The 21,358-nt window shown below is 30.7% G+C and overlaps 1 protein-coding gene across 1 annotated transcript; it reads right to left on the reverse strand.

Annotated features, from left to right (window-relative positions):
• Positions 1-12,156: 12,156 nt before the first annotated feature.
• On the reverse strand, positions 12,157-15,455 carry LOC145129819 (vacuolar cation/proton exchanger 3-like). Its single transcript, XM_079064630.1, has 12 exons — positions 15,096-15,455; positions 14,583-14,650; positions 14,446-14,474; positions 14,107-14,303; positions 13,757-13,984; positions 13,533-13,667; positions 13,309-13,425; positions 13,160-13,213; positions 12,940-13,056; positions 12,765-12,855; positions 12,596-12,663; positions 12,157-12,479 (listed from the first exon to the last, which is right to left on the reverse strand). The coding sequence occupies exons 1-11, from the start codon at positions 15,369-15,371 to the stop codon at positions 12,599-12,601; spliced, it is 1,377 nt and encodes a 458-aa protein (XP_078920756.1). The 5' UTR covers positions 15,372-15,455; the 3' UTR covers positions 12,157-12,479; positions 12,596-12,598.
• Positions 15,456-21,358: the final 5,903 nt, after the last annotated feature.

Raw genomic sequence — 21,358 nt, forward strand, 5'->3', positions numbered from 1 at the left:
GAGGGGGTTGAATGTTTATAATTACTACATAATACAACATGTAACGCTTATTACCTAAGGTAATTCGAGGCAACCAAATAAAACAAGTGATAGTCAGTCATAATGGTAACATGTGAACACATTAAACAAGTTCGTTGGTCAATTGTGTATAAAAAGGTTACTTAAATATGAACAAAACAAAAAGATAATTACCCTCCTAAGTAATTTTCCCTTTTATTTTCTTACTGTTTTGGTAATGGAATTCAAAGGTTACAAGTCTATGCGGAAAATTTCACTTAAAACACTTAAAGGTACATGCAACCTAAAGGATCTATGTCTTTACACATAATAGTAACATACTATGAAACTATATGATTCTTATACCCTAATCGAAATTCACAGGTTAAGGGTTATATACCTTTGATATTGTTATAACAAACAATACCCTTGATTCCGTTGTAGAACTTCAGAAAGCTTAGCACCAAAAGTAAGATGCATTCAATGGATCACACCGAAACCCTAGAAACTAGAAGACTTTTGGAGAGAGGAGGAGAGAGGGGAATTTTCGGCTATGATTATTCAAGAGAGACATTGCCAAAAATTAGAGGGTTTAGGGTCCTTTATATAGCTGCATGGAAATCCTGGAAACCCTAAATTTGAATATAAAATAATACTATTTATAATAAGTGAATATCCAGTTTCCTTATATCAAGTGGAGGCTTCCAGAATCCCCTTTAGGTAACTCTAAAACCGTCCAACGTAGGAAGGTTATGGAACCTCTCCATTGCTCAACTATTCATTCATTGCACCTTTAATTAACTCAATTAACCCAAGATTACTTCTAATTAATTCTTAATTGAATATTATAATTTATAATTAATTTATTAATCATAATAAATTAACAAATTATGTCCTCTTTCTCCAAAAATCATTCTATGCCATTTCTAGCTATGAGCTTAGACACCTTAATCCACCAGTATCCCACTTGGATAAGTCTATAACTACAATTGAAGATATAACATTGAACCAAATAGCAAAGAGTTCTTTCCAAGGTCACTATCGAACTCTGATTCAAATCAAACATTAGCCCTAAGATAAGTGATCAACTACTCCTTCGTTCTTCATGATATCGTATGGACACAAGACATGGATAATAATCAATCTCATTGTCCAATATTTTGTTTCCTAATTTCCCTATTTATGATGACGTCATTAGACTATTAATTTAATACATCAATCAGTCCTAGATGGGGCCCAACACTATAATGTCAACATCAAATCACTGAGGGGCCCAATAGATATTGTTTTTCCTGTTAGGGAAAAAGGAACGAATTACTTCGACTATACAACCATATATTTTACTTACCAAATCATATATAGAATTACTCTTTATAACATCCGTTCTCGACTGTCTTTATATCGACGGAAAGGTATGGGTGAGATATTCAACTCTCGTTTAGATTGTTTTTGCTAACAATCGACTGATTTCAATTTTAGTTTCTAAGCCGTATACTGCTACACTGAAACTTCAAAAAATCATAACTTTCTCTCACAAAGTCAAATTTGGACGTTCTTTATATATGCGTTCTCGGTTTAACGACTAATATGACTTTCGTTTAGATCACCAAGGCTAAAAAGTAATTTATCAAAAATTCACTTTTTACGATATGCATAGTCGTGCCGGTTAATCACGAAACTTCGAAGAAGCATAACTTCTTCATTCGAAGTCAGATTTTAGTGTTATTTATATGTACAGAATCCTTGTCACATATACTATAACTTTTGTTAAGATTTTTGTCCTAAGTAATCTTCTATCAAAAAGTCATTTTTAATGTTTATTATGTCTAAATTGACTAGCCCGAATTTGCAGGTGTTACAATTATCTCCTCCTTAGGATGATTACGTCTTCGAATCATCAACAAAACAAGGCTTGTATAATGACTCTGCACGTTACCTTTCCATCCTAGGTGATAACCGTAACTCTCATGTCTTTTCTAACGAGTTTCTAACTCTTACACTTCTTGATCGCTGATGGTGTTTCACCTACTCTTCCTTTTAAATTTGATCTCCATTAGAGGCTCCTGCTTTTTCTTAACCTAAATTAAGGTCCTCACTTCGACTACCGTAACAGACCGATGGGTCATGTTCTAATGACCTCTCATCGTATGATGCAACAGCTAGACTCGAGTCTCTTTGAGTCAGACCCTGGCATGAAAGAGATCTCCCTTTATGTTCTAATGTGATTTAATCACATTCTATCATGTAGAACTTCTAGCTATAGGCTGCTTGATCTTAACAGAAAACGCGATACCTCTACTGATCGCTTCGATTTATCTTTTCCTTCGTTATTTTAACTAAATTCGGATGCTACGTCGAACTTACTTCATAGATTAGTCTGACTCGATTTGATATAAGCACTAAGTTCGGAATAATATTTATCTTCGTAGTCATTACCGAAACAAAGGTAATGATGGAAATGAACAAAATAGCTCGATTACTTAAAGACTTTAGCAACCTTGTGACTTTCCCCTGATCCAAGTACGATTCCTATGCTTCTGGTAGTATGCATCTACTACCTTTCACACCTACTTATACTCGTCCCAAGTATTGCCTCGCAGTTAACAAAGTCACCATACAAGAAGATCAGACAACAAATTAACATATTGATTCATTTAACATAATTATGGATTATATTACTTCTTGGAAACGATTACAAGATTTATTTATGATACATTCCTATTACATTAGGGCACACACCCTAATACTACTCATCTTCTTTTTTACACCCCATACTTGAATAAGTCATCCTTTATTCCCAACTTACTATTGTCTCATCAAAGATCATATGATAGACCCTTGCCTTCGGCTTTGGCGGCACATTTTGCCTTGCTGCTTCATTTTTCTTTGGGCAGTTCTTCGAAATATGGCCACTATCTCCACATTCGTAACATTTCTTGTTATCGAATGTACAATCTCTAGAATAGTGACCGGTCCTCCCACACTTATAATAAGTCACTTCTCCATCGCATCTTATGAAGTGCTTCTTCTTGCACTTCTCACACCACTTGGCTTTGTTGCTACACCCATACTTATTGTAGTCCGGTTCAGACTTTGTGAATCTCCCCTTATTATAAGATCTTAGATATCCCTCCATTTTTCTCTTATCTCTGGTCCCTATTCTCTTATGACCCTTCTCCCGAAGTTGGGTCTCCATATTTTTGGCTACTCTGACGGTTGTCTTTAAAGTAGTTGCCATTTTCATCATTGGGCCAAAGTCTGCCGACAACTTGTTAGCAAACCTCTCTATCTTGGAGAGTTCAGTAGGAACCAAGTAGGAGAATAACTGCATCTTCTCGGTGGATGTGGTTGCATACTCATCAACGCTCATCTTCCCCTTGTTCAGGTTCTGAAACTTTTTGTGCATGTCTATCAGATCTACTTCCGAGCAGTACCGCATCTTCAACTGCTCCAGGAACGCTTCCCAAGACATCTTCATGGCTTCTCCATGTGGCATTGTATTTTCCAACAACTTCCACCAACTTAAAACCCCAGTCTTTAGGTTTTTGATTGCAAAGAAAATTTTCTGCTTGTTGCTGCAGTTGCACCTCTCAAATATCATCTCCATCTCGGAGTTCCAATCCATAATCTCTACTGGCTTTGGGCTTCCTGAAAGACTTGTTGGTTTGGCACCCAAGAAGTCTTTATACTTACACCCATCCTTGTTGATCCCTCTTTCTGGATCGTTCCTCCTTACCACTCTGGGATTAGCTTGACTCACAGTTCAGCTGTAATTCCCTTCCTTCGATTGTTCCTCCTCCAACTCACGTTTCATAATGGGTGCAATAGGTTCTCTTCCATTTTCCTGGATTATACACCTTGTCTCTTCCATTTGATGGTCTAACATTGCTTGTATCACCGCCATTGTGATAGGTTCGGGTGTAGGTGCAATGACCGGTGCACGACCCAATGACTGCTCAGGCTGTTGGTTTCCATTGTTGTTTGCTAATTCGCTTCTTTTCCTCACCATGTCGTTCTATACACCAAAGTAGCGGTTAGTGTGCCAAGATGAGAATATAGATAGGGAAGGTTTAGGGGCGTAATCCTCCTTATCACTCTCAAAAGTTATATGCCAGTTCTAATACCGTAATTTAACGTTTAGAAACCTGAACACATAAAATTTCCTAACTTTAGGTTGGCAACATACCTTAAATCTAGTAATATCAATTTAGATAGGCTACCTACGGCATCTTATAGCATGTAAAAGTCATTTAGCACAATCAGCAAATTAGGAACCTAATCCTAAAGTAAGCTAGCGCTTGTGTCAATTCGGTGGTACTACCTAAAATATAATAGACACACTCCTCACGATCATCGCTTAGCATTCTAAGTTTAAGTCTAGAAATCCTACAAATTCCAAGTTCGCTTAAACTAATGCTCTGACACCAACTGTGACATCCCCAATTTACGGTCATTTAAAAAAAATTATTTATGCCTATTTTAAAACAGAGTATTTCTTTTGTTTCGGAATTGGTCCCAAAAATATTATTTCAATGTGAGATAACATTAACATTAAACATTTCCAAAGAAACGTTCGATATTGATATCTTTTCAAAACTTGGGATGTCATAATTGATACAAAACATAAGCATAAACAGATCTTACATTAATTTATAAAAATGATCTACATCTCCTTTAATCTCCCAGTGTCATGTATCTTTGCATAGATACTTGTGATACAAATAAACTGAGTGGGTCAGGTTGGGAAACTTGGTGAGATACATAGGGTTTGCAACCCACAATAATATAGTTAATTTTTTTATTCACAAATTTCATGTCAAACAATTAACCCGATTACCCATCCCCGTTTTCTTTATTTATTCTTCCCTAAGGATTTATCCTAAGGGTCATCTCCTACATTGCATTTACATACCCTCGTCTACATCGCATTTCCTTATATGTTTGTGGCTAAGGATTTTTCCTACGGATCATCGCCTACATCGCATAGACAATATTGTTTCGGGGATTACTCCTCCAATACGTGTCCAGTAAGGGTTAGAGTATCATCGCATGAATACGTAGTTACTACATCGCTTGAACTCGTAATTCATCACCTACATGTTATAAGCCTTCCAGTGTTTACATATAACTTGTTTAGATTAGTTAGTGGTTGCCATCTATACTCCAGTTGATGACTACATCGCAACATCGCAAGTCAATTCCCAGGGCATCTCCTAGTCATCTCCTATTTATCATCACTTATTTATCATCACCTATCTACCATCACCTATCTATCATCTCCTATCTACCATTACCTATTACTACCCAACACATATTTATAAGCGTATAATACTTATATGATTAAATCAGTTAAACATCATCTCATAATATCTTATCTAACACATAATATTCTCAGCATAGATAATAAGCACATAAGCATATAATTATCTCAGTACTTCATATCTATGTGTAAGATGAATGTAATTATGCACTCACATGATGAAAATGGGTGACTGGTAATTTTGGCAGTGCTTCGCTTCAAACTTTGAACAGACCTAGATGCATAAAGTACTAAGCCTAGTCTAGTTTCATAATCTTGGTGACCATACTAATTATAGTCTAGATTTCTCACTAATCCTAATGTCTACATCAAGATCTATCAAGTAAGGATCAACCAGGGAGGATAGTTAGGAGGCAGGACCATTTCGGCATATAGTCTTTCTGAAATCCAACAACCAATCCAACATGATCATTCTAGACACATCTCCCGTAAGTAGATCAATCAATATAATGACTTGGAATCACTGTTAAATCTTATTTATAGGTTCATAATAACGATTATGAATATAATTATAAGTTACACTTAAAGTGTAGAAGTGCAACTTAACTTACATAAAATTTTAGCGAAAACTGGAAAGTTTGCAAGCAGAACTCCGACCAAAAAGCTTTTATTTTTCGGGCTCTCTGATGCCTCGAAGCCTCACTAAGATACTCCAAAACTCCAAAAACTTCAGAAAATGGGATCTATAGAGAGAGAGGAATGTTTAGGAGTGATTTATGATGAAGAAATGAGGTAAAATTGTCTATTTATAGGTTGTTCAGGAGCCTCTCATGTCGTGAGACATGGTGTCTCATGTCGTGACACATCTTATCACGTCATGGCCTTGCGTAGGCAGCAAGCAAAAACACAGGTAAAACTTCAATCTTCAAAAACTCATAACTTTCGCATACGAGCTCCATTTTTTGACCTTCTTTATATCCACGCGTAGCTATCGAAGAGATCTACAACTTTCATTTATACTCTGTCGGCTAATTTTAACTTTAGTTTTCAAATTATATTTTTAACATGCTTAGACTGTTAAAGTCCGTATAAACATCATAACTTTCTCATACAAAATCCGTTCTTGACTGTCTTTATATCGACAGATAAGGTATGGATGAGATCTCAACTCTCGTTTAGATTGTTTTTGCTAACAATCGACCAATTTCAATTTCAGTTTCTGAGTCGTATACTGCTACGCTGAAACTTCAAAAAATCATAACTTCCTCTTACGAAGTCAAATTTGGACGTTCTTTATATGCACACTCTCGGTTTAACGACTACTATGATTTCCTGTAGATCACCAAGGCTAAAAAGTAATTTATTAAAAATTCACTAGCATCAGTATACCCTTCTATCACTACTATGACTACTATGACTTTCGTTTAGACCATCAATGTTTGTAATCCAACTAGCATTAGTATACCCTTCTATCACAGAAGGAAACCCTATACATAAGTCAAACTTTAATCCATGGTTTTCTTCAAATATTTCAACACCAACCTTACCGTTTGCTAGTGACTAGTACTAGGATTGCTAGTAAACGTACTTAGCTTCCCTACTACAAAAGAAATATCATAGCTTGTGTTGGTCATGACACCTCTAATCTAGGACGGTAAACTGAACTCGAACTGTCCCGACAATAATAATAATTATTACTAAAATATGTTGATAACACTAAAACTATAAACGTATGCTCCAAAAAGTATGCAATGCATTTTTTATGGATCAAAGTTGAAGAAAGTTGAAAGAGTATTTTTTTTCTTGTTGCATGAGAGTTTTTATCTATTGATGAGTTTTACATATCCGTAATGTGTTTTCATCCATTACATAAAAAATGGATTAACAGAATGTAATCGATAGTAAGGTCCCGTTTGATAGTTTCTATTTGGGAAAGTTGTGTCTGGGAAAGTATTGTATGAGAAAGTTTTCTGATTGAGAAAGAAATCTTGTTGTTGTTGAATCTATATGCCCAAGAATCATTATGGAGTGACATTGCTAATAATATATGATCCTATAGGGTCACACCTTTATCAAGTTGACACATTTTGTATATTTATTATTAATATGATTATTAATAAATAATATCAATTCTTGTATTTTAATTAGGGAATAATTATTGTTTTTTGAGAATAATAATAGAGAGTATTACTAATTATTATTTCATATGCTATGAATTAATAAGTCATGCACAACATTTTAGACTAGTTGGATTCTTTTGTCTTTTACATAAAGACAAAGTTTATATTTTATAAACTTGGAGTTTATAAAAAATAAAGAATCTTACTTTTTAAAAGGCATAATGATGGTGTGGGAGGTTGCTTTTCAACCTTCCATCTTTTGTCTCTCATGCTTCTAAATGCTACCATTACTTTAGATTATTTTAATGCTTAGACCTTACTTTTCATGGGTTATATAAGAGATGCACGAGGTTTGCATTTTTGAAAGAGTGAAGCTCTTTTTCTTCCTCTCTTTTTCTCTCTAGAACCGTGGGTTCTCCTTCTCTCTCTTCCTCTCTCTCTTTTGAAGTTAGTTTGGTGTTTAGAAGACCTCTTGAGTTGTTCCTTTTAGTGCTTAATTGAGTTAAGTAGTTAAAGGCTTTAGACACTCAAGAATACAAGAAGGAACTAGCATTCTAAGTGCCTTACTCTTGATGGTGGATACTTGTAGAGAATACCATACACTTTGATCTTTTGTTATCTTCATCAACATCCCAAAACCAAGTGGGTTCAAAGGCTTCAAATGTTATCTCTAAAACAGCCTATGGTTGTTTTTATTTCATTCTAAACTCTATAAATGGATCCATGATGGTGTGGTTTTGTTATGAGCTAAAATAAACATATTATTTTTAAAGTCTTCCGTTGCCGGTTTTTATGAAAAACAAACTTATTTTATTTCGTATCAAAACCCAACAGTTGTTTGATTGTACATCTGATTGATTGTGCTGAATGATGAAAAATGACAATTTTACCCTGTTGTTCTATACTGTGATGGATAAATTGTTGAATAATTATAAATACATACAAATTGTTATACAAAATCAAAATTACACAATAATTATTTGAAAATCCAAATAAAATGTCGATTAAGTTGTTTTTAGTTTATTATTTTTCAAGTTGATTTTACGTTGTTATTCTTTCTAGCCATTTTTGTTTTTTTTTATAACTTAACATGTGATTTTTGACCCGGTTTATGTCCAGTAGTGGTGGGATGGATGAAACTTTTTAAAATCTGTTAGGATGATGGTGGTGTTGTCCAAAAAAAAAAAGAATTAATCCAATAAAAATGAATTATAAAAATTAACTAAAAGAAATTAATAATCCAATAAAATAATATTTATTAATACATAAATATTATATATTTATAAATAATGTTTATTAATAATAATAATCTAATAAAAAAATAATTAATCCATAAAAAAATTAAAAAATAATAATAATCAAATAAAATAATATCAATCAATACATAAATATTATATATTAAAACTAATATTTATTAATATATAATAATCTAATAAAAAGTAATAATTCAATAAAAAAAGAAATTAAAAAAATTATTTATAAGAAATTAATAATCCAAGAAAGAAAGAGGCGGAGTTTGGGTTACAATTGTCTTTACAGCTTATTCAGCCATAAAGATGTGGTTTTGGAGCTTTCCGGGATAGAAATATCTTACCGGGAAACACTTATTTTTGTGTATATCAAACAGTCTTTCCGGTCCATTCAACCAGAAAGATCTGTTTGGACCTGACAAAATGTCTATCAAACGGGGCCTAAGTAAGGTAGTAAGACAAAATTGTATTCAACCTTTTTTGAAATTTTTTTTCTTGTGCTCCTTTGCCATATGTTGTAACGACTTATGTGTATGCTCTTTAATACGATTTGTTGGTTAATGTCACATGTTGTATATCTATGTATATAAAAGATAATTTGTGATAATTTCAAAAAAAAAAAATGGTCTTCTATATCTGAAGACTTCCATTTTGGATATTTTTTGTCAAATCTAAATGTGAATAAGCAATGTACTTAAAGATGTTTAAAATATTCAAAACTGAAAAACCAAACCTAAAAATTAATATCGTACCGATTTTGGGTAAACCAAACCATTTTTTTACTTCTTTCGATTTGGTTAACTGTAGCCCTAAACTATTTGATGTTTTTGATTCGGTTACAGCTAATGTTCTTTTGCTATAAACAGTTAACCGAATCAAAAAAATATTTTTATTTTTTAAAAAGATGTTTAGGTTTCAACTTTATAGTTAATATTATATTGTTTGTTCATTAGGAATTTTCATTTTTAATTAACAATTCTCATATTATATATCCCACACAATTTGCTACATGTCATTTTAATCAACTTATACATTCTTTATATTTATTCTTTATATTTGTTGTACGACAACGGATCTAGTACTCAAACTCACTGATGTGCAACTTATGGGTGACAAAATAACCAGGTTGAAATTTATTTTTTATAGGGCCGAGTTATCAATAATATCATTTAAATAAACATAAATAAACCAAAGTGGTGATATGATATGTTCAAAGCTAAAGTTTTAAATGGCGTGTGATGCGTTGTTCCGATAAAATCATGACTCAAAATTTACGAGTCATGACATTTTCAGTGCGGGATTTAAGTCAATAATTTTGTGTGTGTGTGTATATATATATATATATATATATATATATATATATATCATACTATATTGTAAAGGAAATATTTTTTCTTTTACCACATTCATTTGAAACTCCAAATTCTTCATATTTCCATTTAATATACTTAATTTATTAACTTAAATATATTTTTAGTTGTAAAAATTATCATATATGGAAGACTTTGTGACTTATCAATATGATATACTTAATTTGTTAATTTCAATATATTGTTAAATAAATAACCTACATTAATATATCAAATAAGCTAAAAATTTAGTGTAAAATTTAAAACCTAAAGTAAAATATTAAATAATGTTAAAAAAAATTATATATATATATTTTTAACATAGTTAAAAGGAAAAAATTAAATATAATAAATATAAAAGAATCTAAATCGATGAATCGAATTAACTAAAAGGTGTCTGAAAACTATATTTTATAATAACTAAAATTCAGTTAAGTTGTTTTTAAATTAATTTATAATAATAATAGTTAAAAATAATAGAAACTTAGAAATAAAATTATGTTAGATTACAAACAGTTGTTGATAATTTAAATAATCATCATGATAAAAATAAAACACCGTCAAACTTTTTTTAAATTAATAAATCATAACAGTAGTAAATTAAAATAGTTGACAAATATAACTAATGTTATACATACGTAAAACATGAGTAATAACCATTAACTGATTTAATTTTAATAAGCGTTATTTTATCTATTGTTCAAATTAAGTATAATTTTATATAAAATAAATGAAATAATTATTATTTTATAGTTAATATAAATGATATAAATATTTTCAATAACATAAGATTACAAAAAGTTTTAATTTTATTTTGCGATATTCGTCTAGTATGTATATATATATATATATATATATATATATATATATATATATATCTACCTATTGTAATAAATGAATAAGTTTATTCTCCTAGTGACAAGTGTTATAATATTAGAAATCCTCATTAATATTATATGCCACATGTCAACCTATTAATTCTTCATTTCAAATTTCAAAAATTAAAATTTTCACTCTAATTACATTAAATTAATAATTAATTCTTTTTTTCAAATTTCAATTTTTAAATTTCACACTCTAATTACATTAAATTAATAACATTAGAATAAAAAATAAAATAAAATAATTAAAATATATTATATGGTGATATAATTTCATGTATTTATTGAAATCAACGATTATAATTTTATATAAATAAAAAAATTTCATAATTAATAATTTATTTAAAATAATTTATTTGAAATAATTGATTAATAATTTTGTGTTATTATGAAAATTTAATTAATTTTATAACTATGGTTCTCACTGGTTATAAACTAGTATATATATATATATATATATATATATATATATATATATATATATATATATATATGTGTGTGTGTGTGTTTATTTATTCAGTTATATTGAACAAATTGAATGTTTATAAAAAACACATAACGATAAATATATATACATATATTATAATTTTTAGAAGTATTATAATTTGCCAATTAGGAATAGCCCAATTAGTAGAGACATAACCTCTTAGTTTGCGAGGATTGAGTGGTCACGAACATAATATTAACATTAACACCTAACAAGTCAAACTGTCGTTAAAAAAAAAATAAAAATTTAGCAAAAACCCGTCAATGGTTTTAATTATGCCTAATCAAGAAAAGCCAAAAGAAAAATAAAACACGCCTAGACAAAAAAAACCCATTACAACACGCCTTGATCTATCATGGCTCGCCCATACCTACCAACATCATCATAAGAAAAAAATGAAAAGTTAAATATATTTTTATATTTTGTTGCTATATATCATTTTATGCATATAATGATGACACATGTTATATTTAAAATAGATAGAATGATAAATATAGGAACGTATTTAATGTTTGAAGTAACTTAGTAACGTATCGCTAATATGCCACGTCTTGCCATCATCATATCAAGTGTGCTGAACCCGATCAAAACCATGTGCTGGCGATCACAAATATGATTATTTATCTTTGACTCTACTTTTCAATATACTATAACCAATAAAAGGAGAGAGAAAACACCGTAAAATTTGGATGGATCCAACATTGGATGAACCATAAGTTTAAACATCCAACAAAGAATTCTTTCACATAAAACAAAAAAGAGGGATGAAATTTCATATTTTTTCATATAGCATATGAACACTGTAAACAAAATAGAAGTAATTATTTAAATATGATTAAAGAAGCAAAACTAAAGCTTTACATGGCTTATTTAAATAAGATTAAAGAAGCAAAGCTAAAGCTTTACACGACTTATTTATATCACACATCATCCCACTCAATATGTGATCTTTTATCATATTTAACAAAAAAATTACAGCAAAATATTGACTCATACACAAGAATACAAAGACCTCCAAGCTTCTACTTGTACTATACAAGCAACACTGCATAATCCACTCGGCTCTGTCCAATCCAATGAAAGAATCAAGTACAAAAGGCATCATGCTTCAAGATTCTACCTCAAAACTCAAATCCTGCATTTAAATAATATTCATACGTGAGGAAAATGTTTCATATACATAGATAAAAGAAATAGTTATTCTCATTTTTAATTAGAAAATATGAAAAAAAAAGAGAAATAGTAGACGACCTTTCAAACTCTAAAGATCCCATGGTTTGATGATTCAAGTTGCATTTTCACACCATTGGAGTCTGGTGCTAGAGAAGGTTTTCAAGAAATAATTAGAAAAATATGAAAAAGCAAATAATGAGCAATAAATAAAGAAGTACAAATAAGACATAAATGTAAGAAGTTTTACCAGTTGGAGAAACGGACACAAAAAAACTAGCTCCAATAACAAAGTAGCAAAGCAGAAGAACTACTCCTTTAAGGTAATGAGAAGTTCCATCCTGCAAAATTTCCATACATAATATATTTTTGAAAATATATTTTAACATTAAGTTGAAAATTATGTAAATATGACGAAAATATACCTGTAATGTGAAAGCTGTGGCTATAATTGTGAGAGCAAGAGAACCAGTTTCAAGGAGATTGAAATCAAGATCCATTTTGATGCCAATTATCCATGAGACAATAACACTCATTGGAACCTAATATATATAAAAATTTAAAATCCAAATTATATTTCCAAAATTCAAATAAAATAAATCCAAAATATACATCAGTTCTTTAAATTCTTGAAAGAAAACTCACCACAAAGACAGAAATTTGAGTTGCAGAACCAAGAGCAACACCCAAAGTTATATCCTTCAGTTGTGAATAAACACAATAAATAATCAAGATCAAGTAAAAAAACCCTAAATTTCAAAACATGGAAAAAAGAAAATAAAAATAAAAAATACCAGTTTGTTCTTGAAAGCAAAGATGATTGCTCCAGCATGCTCAGCTGCATTTCCAACAATTGGTAGCACGATGATGCTGATAAAGCTCACTGATATTCCCCATGAAGTCGAGGCTTCCTATTATAAATCCAAATTATTATCTTATTAAACTAAATTATATAAAATTCTGAAAAATTATTATATTCAAGAAAAAGGTAGATATATATATATATATATATATATACCTCAATGGTATCCACCAAATATTCAGACAACAATGAGATGACTGCAGTCATTCCAATCAACCAAATCAGCCCACTCCAAAACCCTATCACAGCTGTTTCATCGTCACTTACATCCATGTCATCATCATTCTCTTCCTGCATGCGCAATTTGTTAATTTACTTAATCAACAAATCAATTCTTCATTTCAAACACAAATTATAACGTGATTGTTCTTCATTTATACCTCTTGGGTTTCAAAGATATGGCGATGAGTCCATAGCTGGAAGATAAGGTAAGCAAAGTAAGCAACAAGCATGACGACACAACTAGCTCTGGACAAATTCAGTGTTGCTGTAGCTGCACTCAATGCATCAGCAGTTGTACTCGCAACTGCTGCATATCTGTACAAGAGTGGCAACATGTGGCATAGCAATCCCAGTAGTAGTAGTGCTATGTTTACATCTGCTTGTTTCTGTTTCAACAAGTGTATACATGCATGTCAATTTACTATTATACATCTACATACACGCATGCATATAGCCATATACATATAGATACTATATATAAAGATATATAGAGAGGGGATGGGGTTACCCTATCAAACTTTTGTTCCACTGAGATATTAGCGATGCCACCACAAAGGAGAGAAGTGCCAAGAACCAAAAGAAGGTTGGAGAGAATGGAACCCAAGAGAGAATATTTGACGACATCCACTTTGTTTTCCATTAATGCAAATATGGCAATGATCAATTCTGTTGCATTTCCACATGTTGCATTCAAGAGACCTCCCACTACAATAATAAAACATAAATTAACATAGATCATATATACTAACATCTTATATATGTCATCAAATGATAAGTCTTTTATTATTAATGTTATGTATAGATTGTATAAGTAGAGTGATCAATATAGTGATATGATTAACTGTACCTGTGGGACCAGTGTAGAAAGCAAGTTGCCTGTAATTTGATAAGAAGAATAAAGAAAAGGAATTTAACACATATCAGTACCTGAAAGAAATATAAAACAGTAATAATAATAATAAAAGAATGAGTATAATCTCTTACTCTGTTAGGAAGCTAACACGTTCTGCAAGAGGCATCAATCCAAGCAAACTCAATGAAAACACCCATGGCTGGTTTTCACAAAATAAAACAAGAAGATTGTTAATGTAAAACTTTCTTGATTGTAATAATCCACATATATATATATATATATATATATATATATATATATATATATATATATATATATATATATATATATATATATATATATATATGATGTATTGCACATATTTTACACTTATACTTATATATAATTTTGTAATAAGAAACGAAAATATAGTATAATAATAATGAAATTAATAAAAAGGCATTTCTTTAGTTTATATTTCTAACTAATGTATAACATGCGAACGAATTTAGTTTTTATGTGTAGTCATATTGTATTGGAACCATAAAAATTAGTTGTTATGAATTACCATATATACACAAATATCAATCTTTATAATCTAGAATTTGTGACTTATTTTCTGAGAGTTATTTTCTACAATGACAGTGGCATCGAGAGGAACTCACTCTTGCGAAACCGAGGTATTTGGCAGCAATGGCAAAGGGAATTGCGATAAAAAGGATTGATAATTTTGTACCCAAAATGACCTCTTGGAGATTGGCTAGAAACTTTCTAAGAGTTACACATGGCACTTTTGACACAAGGGACATATCGGACTTTCTACGTAGGGAGGTTGATGACATGTTATGGGCAGTCCGGCTATGGCCATGGCCGTGCCTGGTCTCCTTGGTTAGCCTCTTGACTGTACCGTTTTCAAGCAACCATGGTTCAGTGGACGCCATTGATTACTTTGCTTTGGTGGTTGTTATAGAAATACGTGTTTAAGGAATTGGAGGGTGTTTTTGAATGAATGTACTACTCACTTAAAACTTACTCTTTTATATAGATAAGTTTGGAAGTCGATGAGAGAACCTTCCGGGAAGCAGCAGCCTTTTGTCGCAATCCTCAAAATTTCGGCTGTGAGCTAATATTTGTTTGTACTCCTAATTATTAGGCAATCAATTGGGTATTTTAGGGATAATTACCAAAAGGAACTAAAAAATGACCTCATAAGTAGAGAGTTAATATGCATTAACCAACTGTTAAGCTATTTATAAAAATGATCATCCTATCTGCAATGAGACATTTGAGACTATATCAAATTTGTTTTAAACTAAATTTATGTCAAATCAAAACTGAATTTTTCTTTTATATATATATATATATATATATATATATATATATATATATATATATATATATATATATATATATATATATATATATATATATATATATATATATAGAGGCTTAGGTTATTGTATTCTAATTAATTATTGTGTGGATATAGGAATGAATGTAGACTAATGATTTTAGTTATTTTAAGTAATGATTTACCTATCTTTAAATTAGGAGACACATGTTTAAATTAGGAAAACATGTTTAATTAATGAAAATTTCATATTTTAAGGGATATTGATTCTTTTAATTTTGAATTCTGATTTTTTTAATTAATTTATTTTTAATTTTAACATAATTTTTAATTTTACTCGATTTTATTTTTTTAGAATGCAATTCTGTTAGAACGATATTCTATGAAAATGTCAGAATATATTTCTGATAGAGTACATATTTTGATTGAAGTAACTTCTTCTAGAAAAACAACATTCTTGAACCTTCAGTTGAAATATAACATGATCCTTATATATATTCAAACATTGAAATGCAAATATAGATTCATACATATTCTTACAAAAGAACGAGATGTATGGTCGGTTAGGGTTTTTAATTCTTAAACTATCTTGCCTAAATTAAAGGAATTAATTAAATATTTATTTAATTACTAAAATTAATTAATAGATAACATTAAAAATTTACCTTATTTAGAAATGATTGGCTCACGTTGATTCCTACATTAACATAATAATTAGTTTGAATACTTAAACCTAGCTATATATCTACTCTAATAAGTGAATGTTTTTTTTTGCCAAATGGCATATTTTTATTCAATTTGCCAATTGTCGTTTTGTGGTTATTTTGAATTAATTTCTTTTCTACATGTCATTTTATGGGTTTTTTATTTTAATAAATTCCACATAGTATTTTAATGTAATAATTACAATAAATATAGTAATAAATGAATATCAATTTCATTAATGGATTTACCTTTTTATTTCAAAATTTCCAAATTAAAGTCCATTAGTTTATTTAGTTTATTTATTTAAATTTAAAAGATAAAAAAATCAATTTTAATAATTCATTATTTTTCTTATTTTCTTATAAATCCAAAGTTCTTAAATATTTAGACCTTTATATTTAATTTTTATTAATAAACCAATATAATACATGAGTCTTACACCTAATCTACTCTAATAAATGAAGATAATTTTTTCCATTTGTCATCTTCTCATGCATTTTGCCACATGACATTTTGTGGTAATTTTAAATTAAATTATATCCACATGTTATTTTATGGTTTTTTATATTTTATTAAATTTCATATATGGTATTAAATGGATATTAATTTTAATAATACACTTTTTAAATTTAAAATTCTGAATTGAGTAATTCAATCATATTTTAATGTCATTAAATTAGGAACAAAATTAACGGGTGTTTTTGGTAAATATAGTCTCTACATACCTGCCAAAAAAACTTAATCCATCGTCTATTCCTTGCACCGTTATGTCAACAAATAATAAGAGAGTCTTATAAGATGATTATGTAAAATAATGTGGCATTAAATTTTATAACTATTAAGTTTTTTTTTTAGATTAAGGTGTCTAAGCTAGCAATTAAATTGGTATATTCTTGTAATTAGAATCAAAGTCTTTTTTGAGTTGCATTCATAACTACAACTTGATTAGAATGACAATTATAGAGAGGTAATGATTTATTAGATAATTATATGATTAATAAACTAATTGGAAATTATGAGGAAATGATTTGTTAATATATTATATGATTAATATATTAATTGAAAATGGACACTTGATTTGTTAATTTATTAAGTGATTAATAAATTAATATGAGATCAATTGTTAAAATAATTGATTTGTTAATTTATATGATTAATAAGATACTGAGAAATCAATTAGAATTAATTAATTATTAATTAGAATTAATCTGGAATTAATTCGAGATTAATTGAAATTAATTAAAGATCCAAGGGATGAATTGTAATTGTTCAATAATTTAACGAAATGAGACAACTCTAGAACCATCATAGGGTGGACGGTTGTGGGAGCTCTTCTAGGGTTTCCAGAAGCCTACTTGATGTTAATAAAGAAAAGATTTGAATTAGAATTAAATTCATTATATAATTATTCAAATATTGTTTTGCCTGCAAGTTACCTAAACTATAAATAAGATCTATTGGCTTGCAATTTTCGTTCACCACTTTACCTAAAGGCATAGGAACGAAATTCCCTTCATTTCTCATATCTCCTCCTCATTCTAGGGTTTCTGGTTTTGGGTGTGAGCAATTAAAGGCATAATCCTTTTGGTGTTTGCTTTCCAAGGAACTTCAAGTGCACTTAATTTCATTATTTTCTATAATAATCAAAAGGTATGTAATCCTAATCTTTATGTTAATTTTGATTTTTATAGCCTCTCTCTAGGGTTTCTTTATAGGTTATTGCTATCAATAGAGAAAACATAGATCATTTCTAGGTTACATGTGAACTTAAGGGTTTAAGTGTTTTTCCGCTCATATGTAAGTTTTATAACCTAGAAAATCCATTAGTGGTATCAGAGCCTTAGTTTTCTAATTGATTGTGCATAATAGTGAATTGATCAAAATTAGGGTTTATAGATATTAAACCCTAATGACCTTAAATTTTCACAAAAGGCTAGGGTTTTTAAAACCCTAGCCTCCATCCCTATTTTCGAAAATGCTAGGGTTTCCCCAGGGTTTTCGGTTTCCTTAAATTATAATTTAAATGCCTTCAAATTTGGATAATTAAAACCTACTAACCCTAATCCCTTTATTTTCGAATAATAGAAGGGTTATTGGATTAGGATTAAATTTGAATTATTTTATTAATTGTTTAATTGAAGATAATTATTTAATCCTAAATGATTTAAATTTGTATTATTTTATTAATTGTTTAATTGAGGATAGTTATTTAAATCATTAATGATTTAAATTAAAAGATAATTGGTAAATCATTAATTATTTAAAGTTAATTAATTATTAAAAGTTTAATTCGAAAATTAATTTTATACCATAGTATTTTGAAAAGTTTTAAATACACCTTATACTATATATGATTAAAAGTTTAATATATTATATGTATAAGACAAGTTAGTCAAACCAATAATAAGCCTCATTCACGAAGTCATACTCTTAGAAGGGCAGGGGATATAAGGAAACAACCTATAAAATGACCGTCATTAAGTGTCCACTCTCACCCACCGTTCCCTTGTATGGTGGAGGGTCGTTAGCCGAACGGATTTGATAGGACATAACCTCATTAAAAGTATATACTATAAAGTACTAGAACCCACTTTAAAATCTCACTCTAGATACTATAGGACAAAATGTGAGTTGTATGCTAATCCATGAAAACGCACATTACTCTTTAGATGTCGTTAGTGGAGCATGCGTGGTTAACCGTCACATTAATTTGGGACTATTAAGTTGAGTGATGGACAAACCGATAATTATCATTGTTGATGGAGCGTGTGTGATTTACCGGCACATCAATTTGAGAAGATAAATGACCTCGAGGTTATCAAGCAGGTTTGCATGGTTATTCACATCTCGTTTGTGATCATCGAAATACCAGTCACAAAGGGTGAGAGTATAATATGAGATTAAACATGTCATTGATAAGATTCAATGAATCTCAAAAGATCTAGAAGTTTCACAAGATTGAAATTGGTAAAAACCTTACCTACCTAAAATAGATTTGAATTTGATTACGACATCACTCTTCAAATTTCGAATCGAAAATATGGATCCTAGCCTTAATTTAATTTTTGGGTTAATAATTAAGGATTAAAATCAACTAACTTGGATTCTCTCTTCTACGAAACTACCTGAAAGATCTTACAGATAGTAAAGTCAATTTATGTAACTCTACTTTAGGTACATCCATCATCTAACTCCATAAGTTCCTATTCTTAGACTCTTAATACATGATGTGATGATCACATTTTGATGGTATTGCAGGATCAAAAAGAAAGATGGAAGCTTAAGCTTAGTGAGCTAAATTTGATTGTGGGAAATAGATTTTGGTCACACGGTTCGATGGTCAGAATTTGGAGCCACTGTTAGGGAGTTAGGATAATTTAATAGATTGTTATTACTCTTTTTGAAGATATTCAGAAATATAGTTTTCATTTCATGCATTGTAAGGACAAGTTCCAAAATTTTTATTTATTTTAATAAAATCGAAATTTTGGTTTATGAAGTTGCCTTATTTGTATATTCTTGTAATGACATTTATGAAAGTGTTGGTTATGTTTCTAATAATAACAATATTAATTTTGGATTTGATTCTTACGATATCACTTGTTGTATTGTCATAATTGACCAAGTGAAAAGAAATCTCATCACCAACTGGACAAATACTTGGTGTCGTACAATTCGAATTGTATAATATATGAGAATCTTGTTCATTGGAAAATTATGACTTAAATCATTGTTCAAATGTTTATGTGAGGCAAGTGAAAGACTAACGGATCTAATACATATTGATATGGACACTTCAAATCCACCACAAGGGGGGAGATAACAAGCGAAAGTTCTGGAACAAGAAAGAGGGCCAACCGACTCAAGAGCCTGCCAAAAGACAACAAACTGTGGCAGTCCATGCCGCCACTGTCCCTACTGCCCCAACACCGACTAAACAATATGCTGGGAACCTGCCTAAATTCAACAAGTGCAACTTCCATCACAATGGAGCTTGCCGGGAGATGCACTGCAATAACTGTAACAGGAAGGGGCATACCGCTCGTTTCTGTAAGGCGCCAGTTCAACAGACCGCCCAAGCCACTAATGCTGGGGTGAGTCAGGCATGTTACAGATGTGGGGAGATGGGGCATTTCAAAAGGGAGTGCCCAAAGGCTAAGAACAAGAATGTCGGAGGCGTGGGAAGGGTCTTGACAATGGGGCACGAGGAATCGATGAAGGACCCCGCTATGGTTACCGGTACGTTTCTCATCAATAACTCATATGTATACATACTTTTCGATAGCGATGCGGAGAGGAGTTTCATGAGCCACAAGTTTAAACACATACTCAAACAAAAACCTCAATCACTCAATGAAATATATAGAATAGTGATGGCTAATGGAAAAACTGAAAGCACCAAAGACATATACATAGGATGCACCCTAACCCTAAACAATCACTCCTTCCAAATCGACCTAATGCTTGTTACAATAGGAAGCTTTGATGTGATCATTGGCATGGATTGTTTAAGTCCTCACCATGCCGATATCATGTGTTACAAAAGGGTCGTACGACTTAATTTACCAAATAACGAAACCCTTGTCATCTATGGTGACAAAGCCGACACAAACCTCCGAATCGTCTCTTGCATCAAGGGTCAAAAGTACCTGCACAAGAAGTACCACACATTCCTAGCCCACGTTGTTGATGAGAAGAGAGAAATGAAGGACATCAAGGATATTTCATAAGTCTTCAATTTTCCCGACGTATTCCCAGAAGACCTTCCGGGAGTACCACCCATGCGACAAGTCAAGTTCAGAATCGACTTGATTTCTGGAGCCACCCCCATAGCCATATCACCATATCGTTTAGCCCCGACAGAAATGCAGG

This window comes from Lactuca virosa, chromosome 8 (assembly GCF_052849685.1).
Source record: "Lactuca virosa cultivar CGN04683 chromosome 8, Lactuca_virosa_CGN04683_v6, whole genome shotgun sequence".
NCBI classification, from domain to species: domain Eukaryota; kingdom Viridiplantae; phylum Streptophyta; class Magnoliopsida; order Asterales; family Asteraceae; genus Lactuca; species Lactuca virosa.

What these genes read in the sequence shown, in the direction of transcription:
- LOC145129819 (XM_079064630.1), bottom strand. Translation starts at nt 15,371, where the DNA reads ATGGCGTCCACTGAACCATGGTTGCTTGAAAACGGTACAGTCAAGAGG. An exon ending in TTTCTACACTGGTCCCACAG is followed by an intron (nt 14,304 to 14,445) that starts GTACAGTTAATC and finishes TTATTATTGTAG; the next exon opens with TGGGAGGTCTCTTGAATGCA. An exon ending in CTCAAATTTCTGTCTTTGTG is followed by an intron (nt 13,057 to 13,159) that starts GTGAGTTTTCTT and finishes TATATATATTAG; the next exon opens with GTTCCAATGAGTGTTATTGT.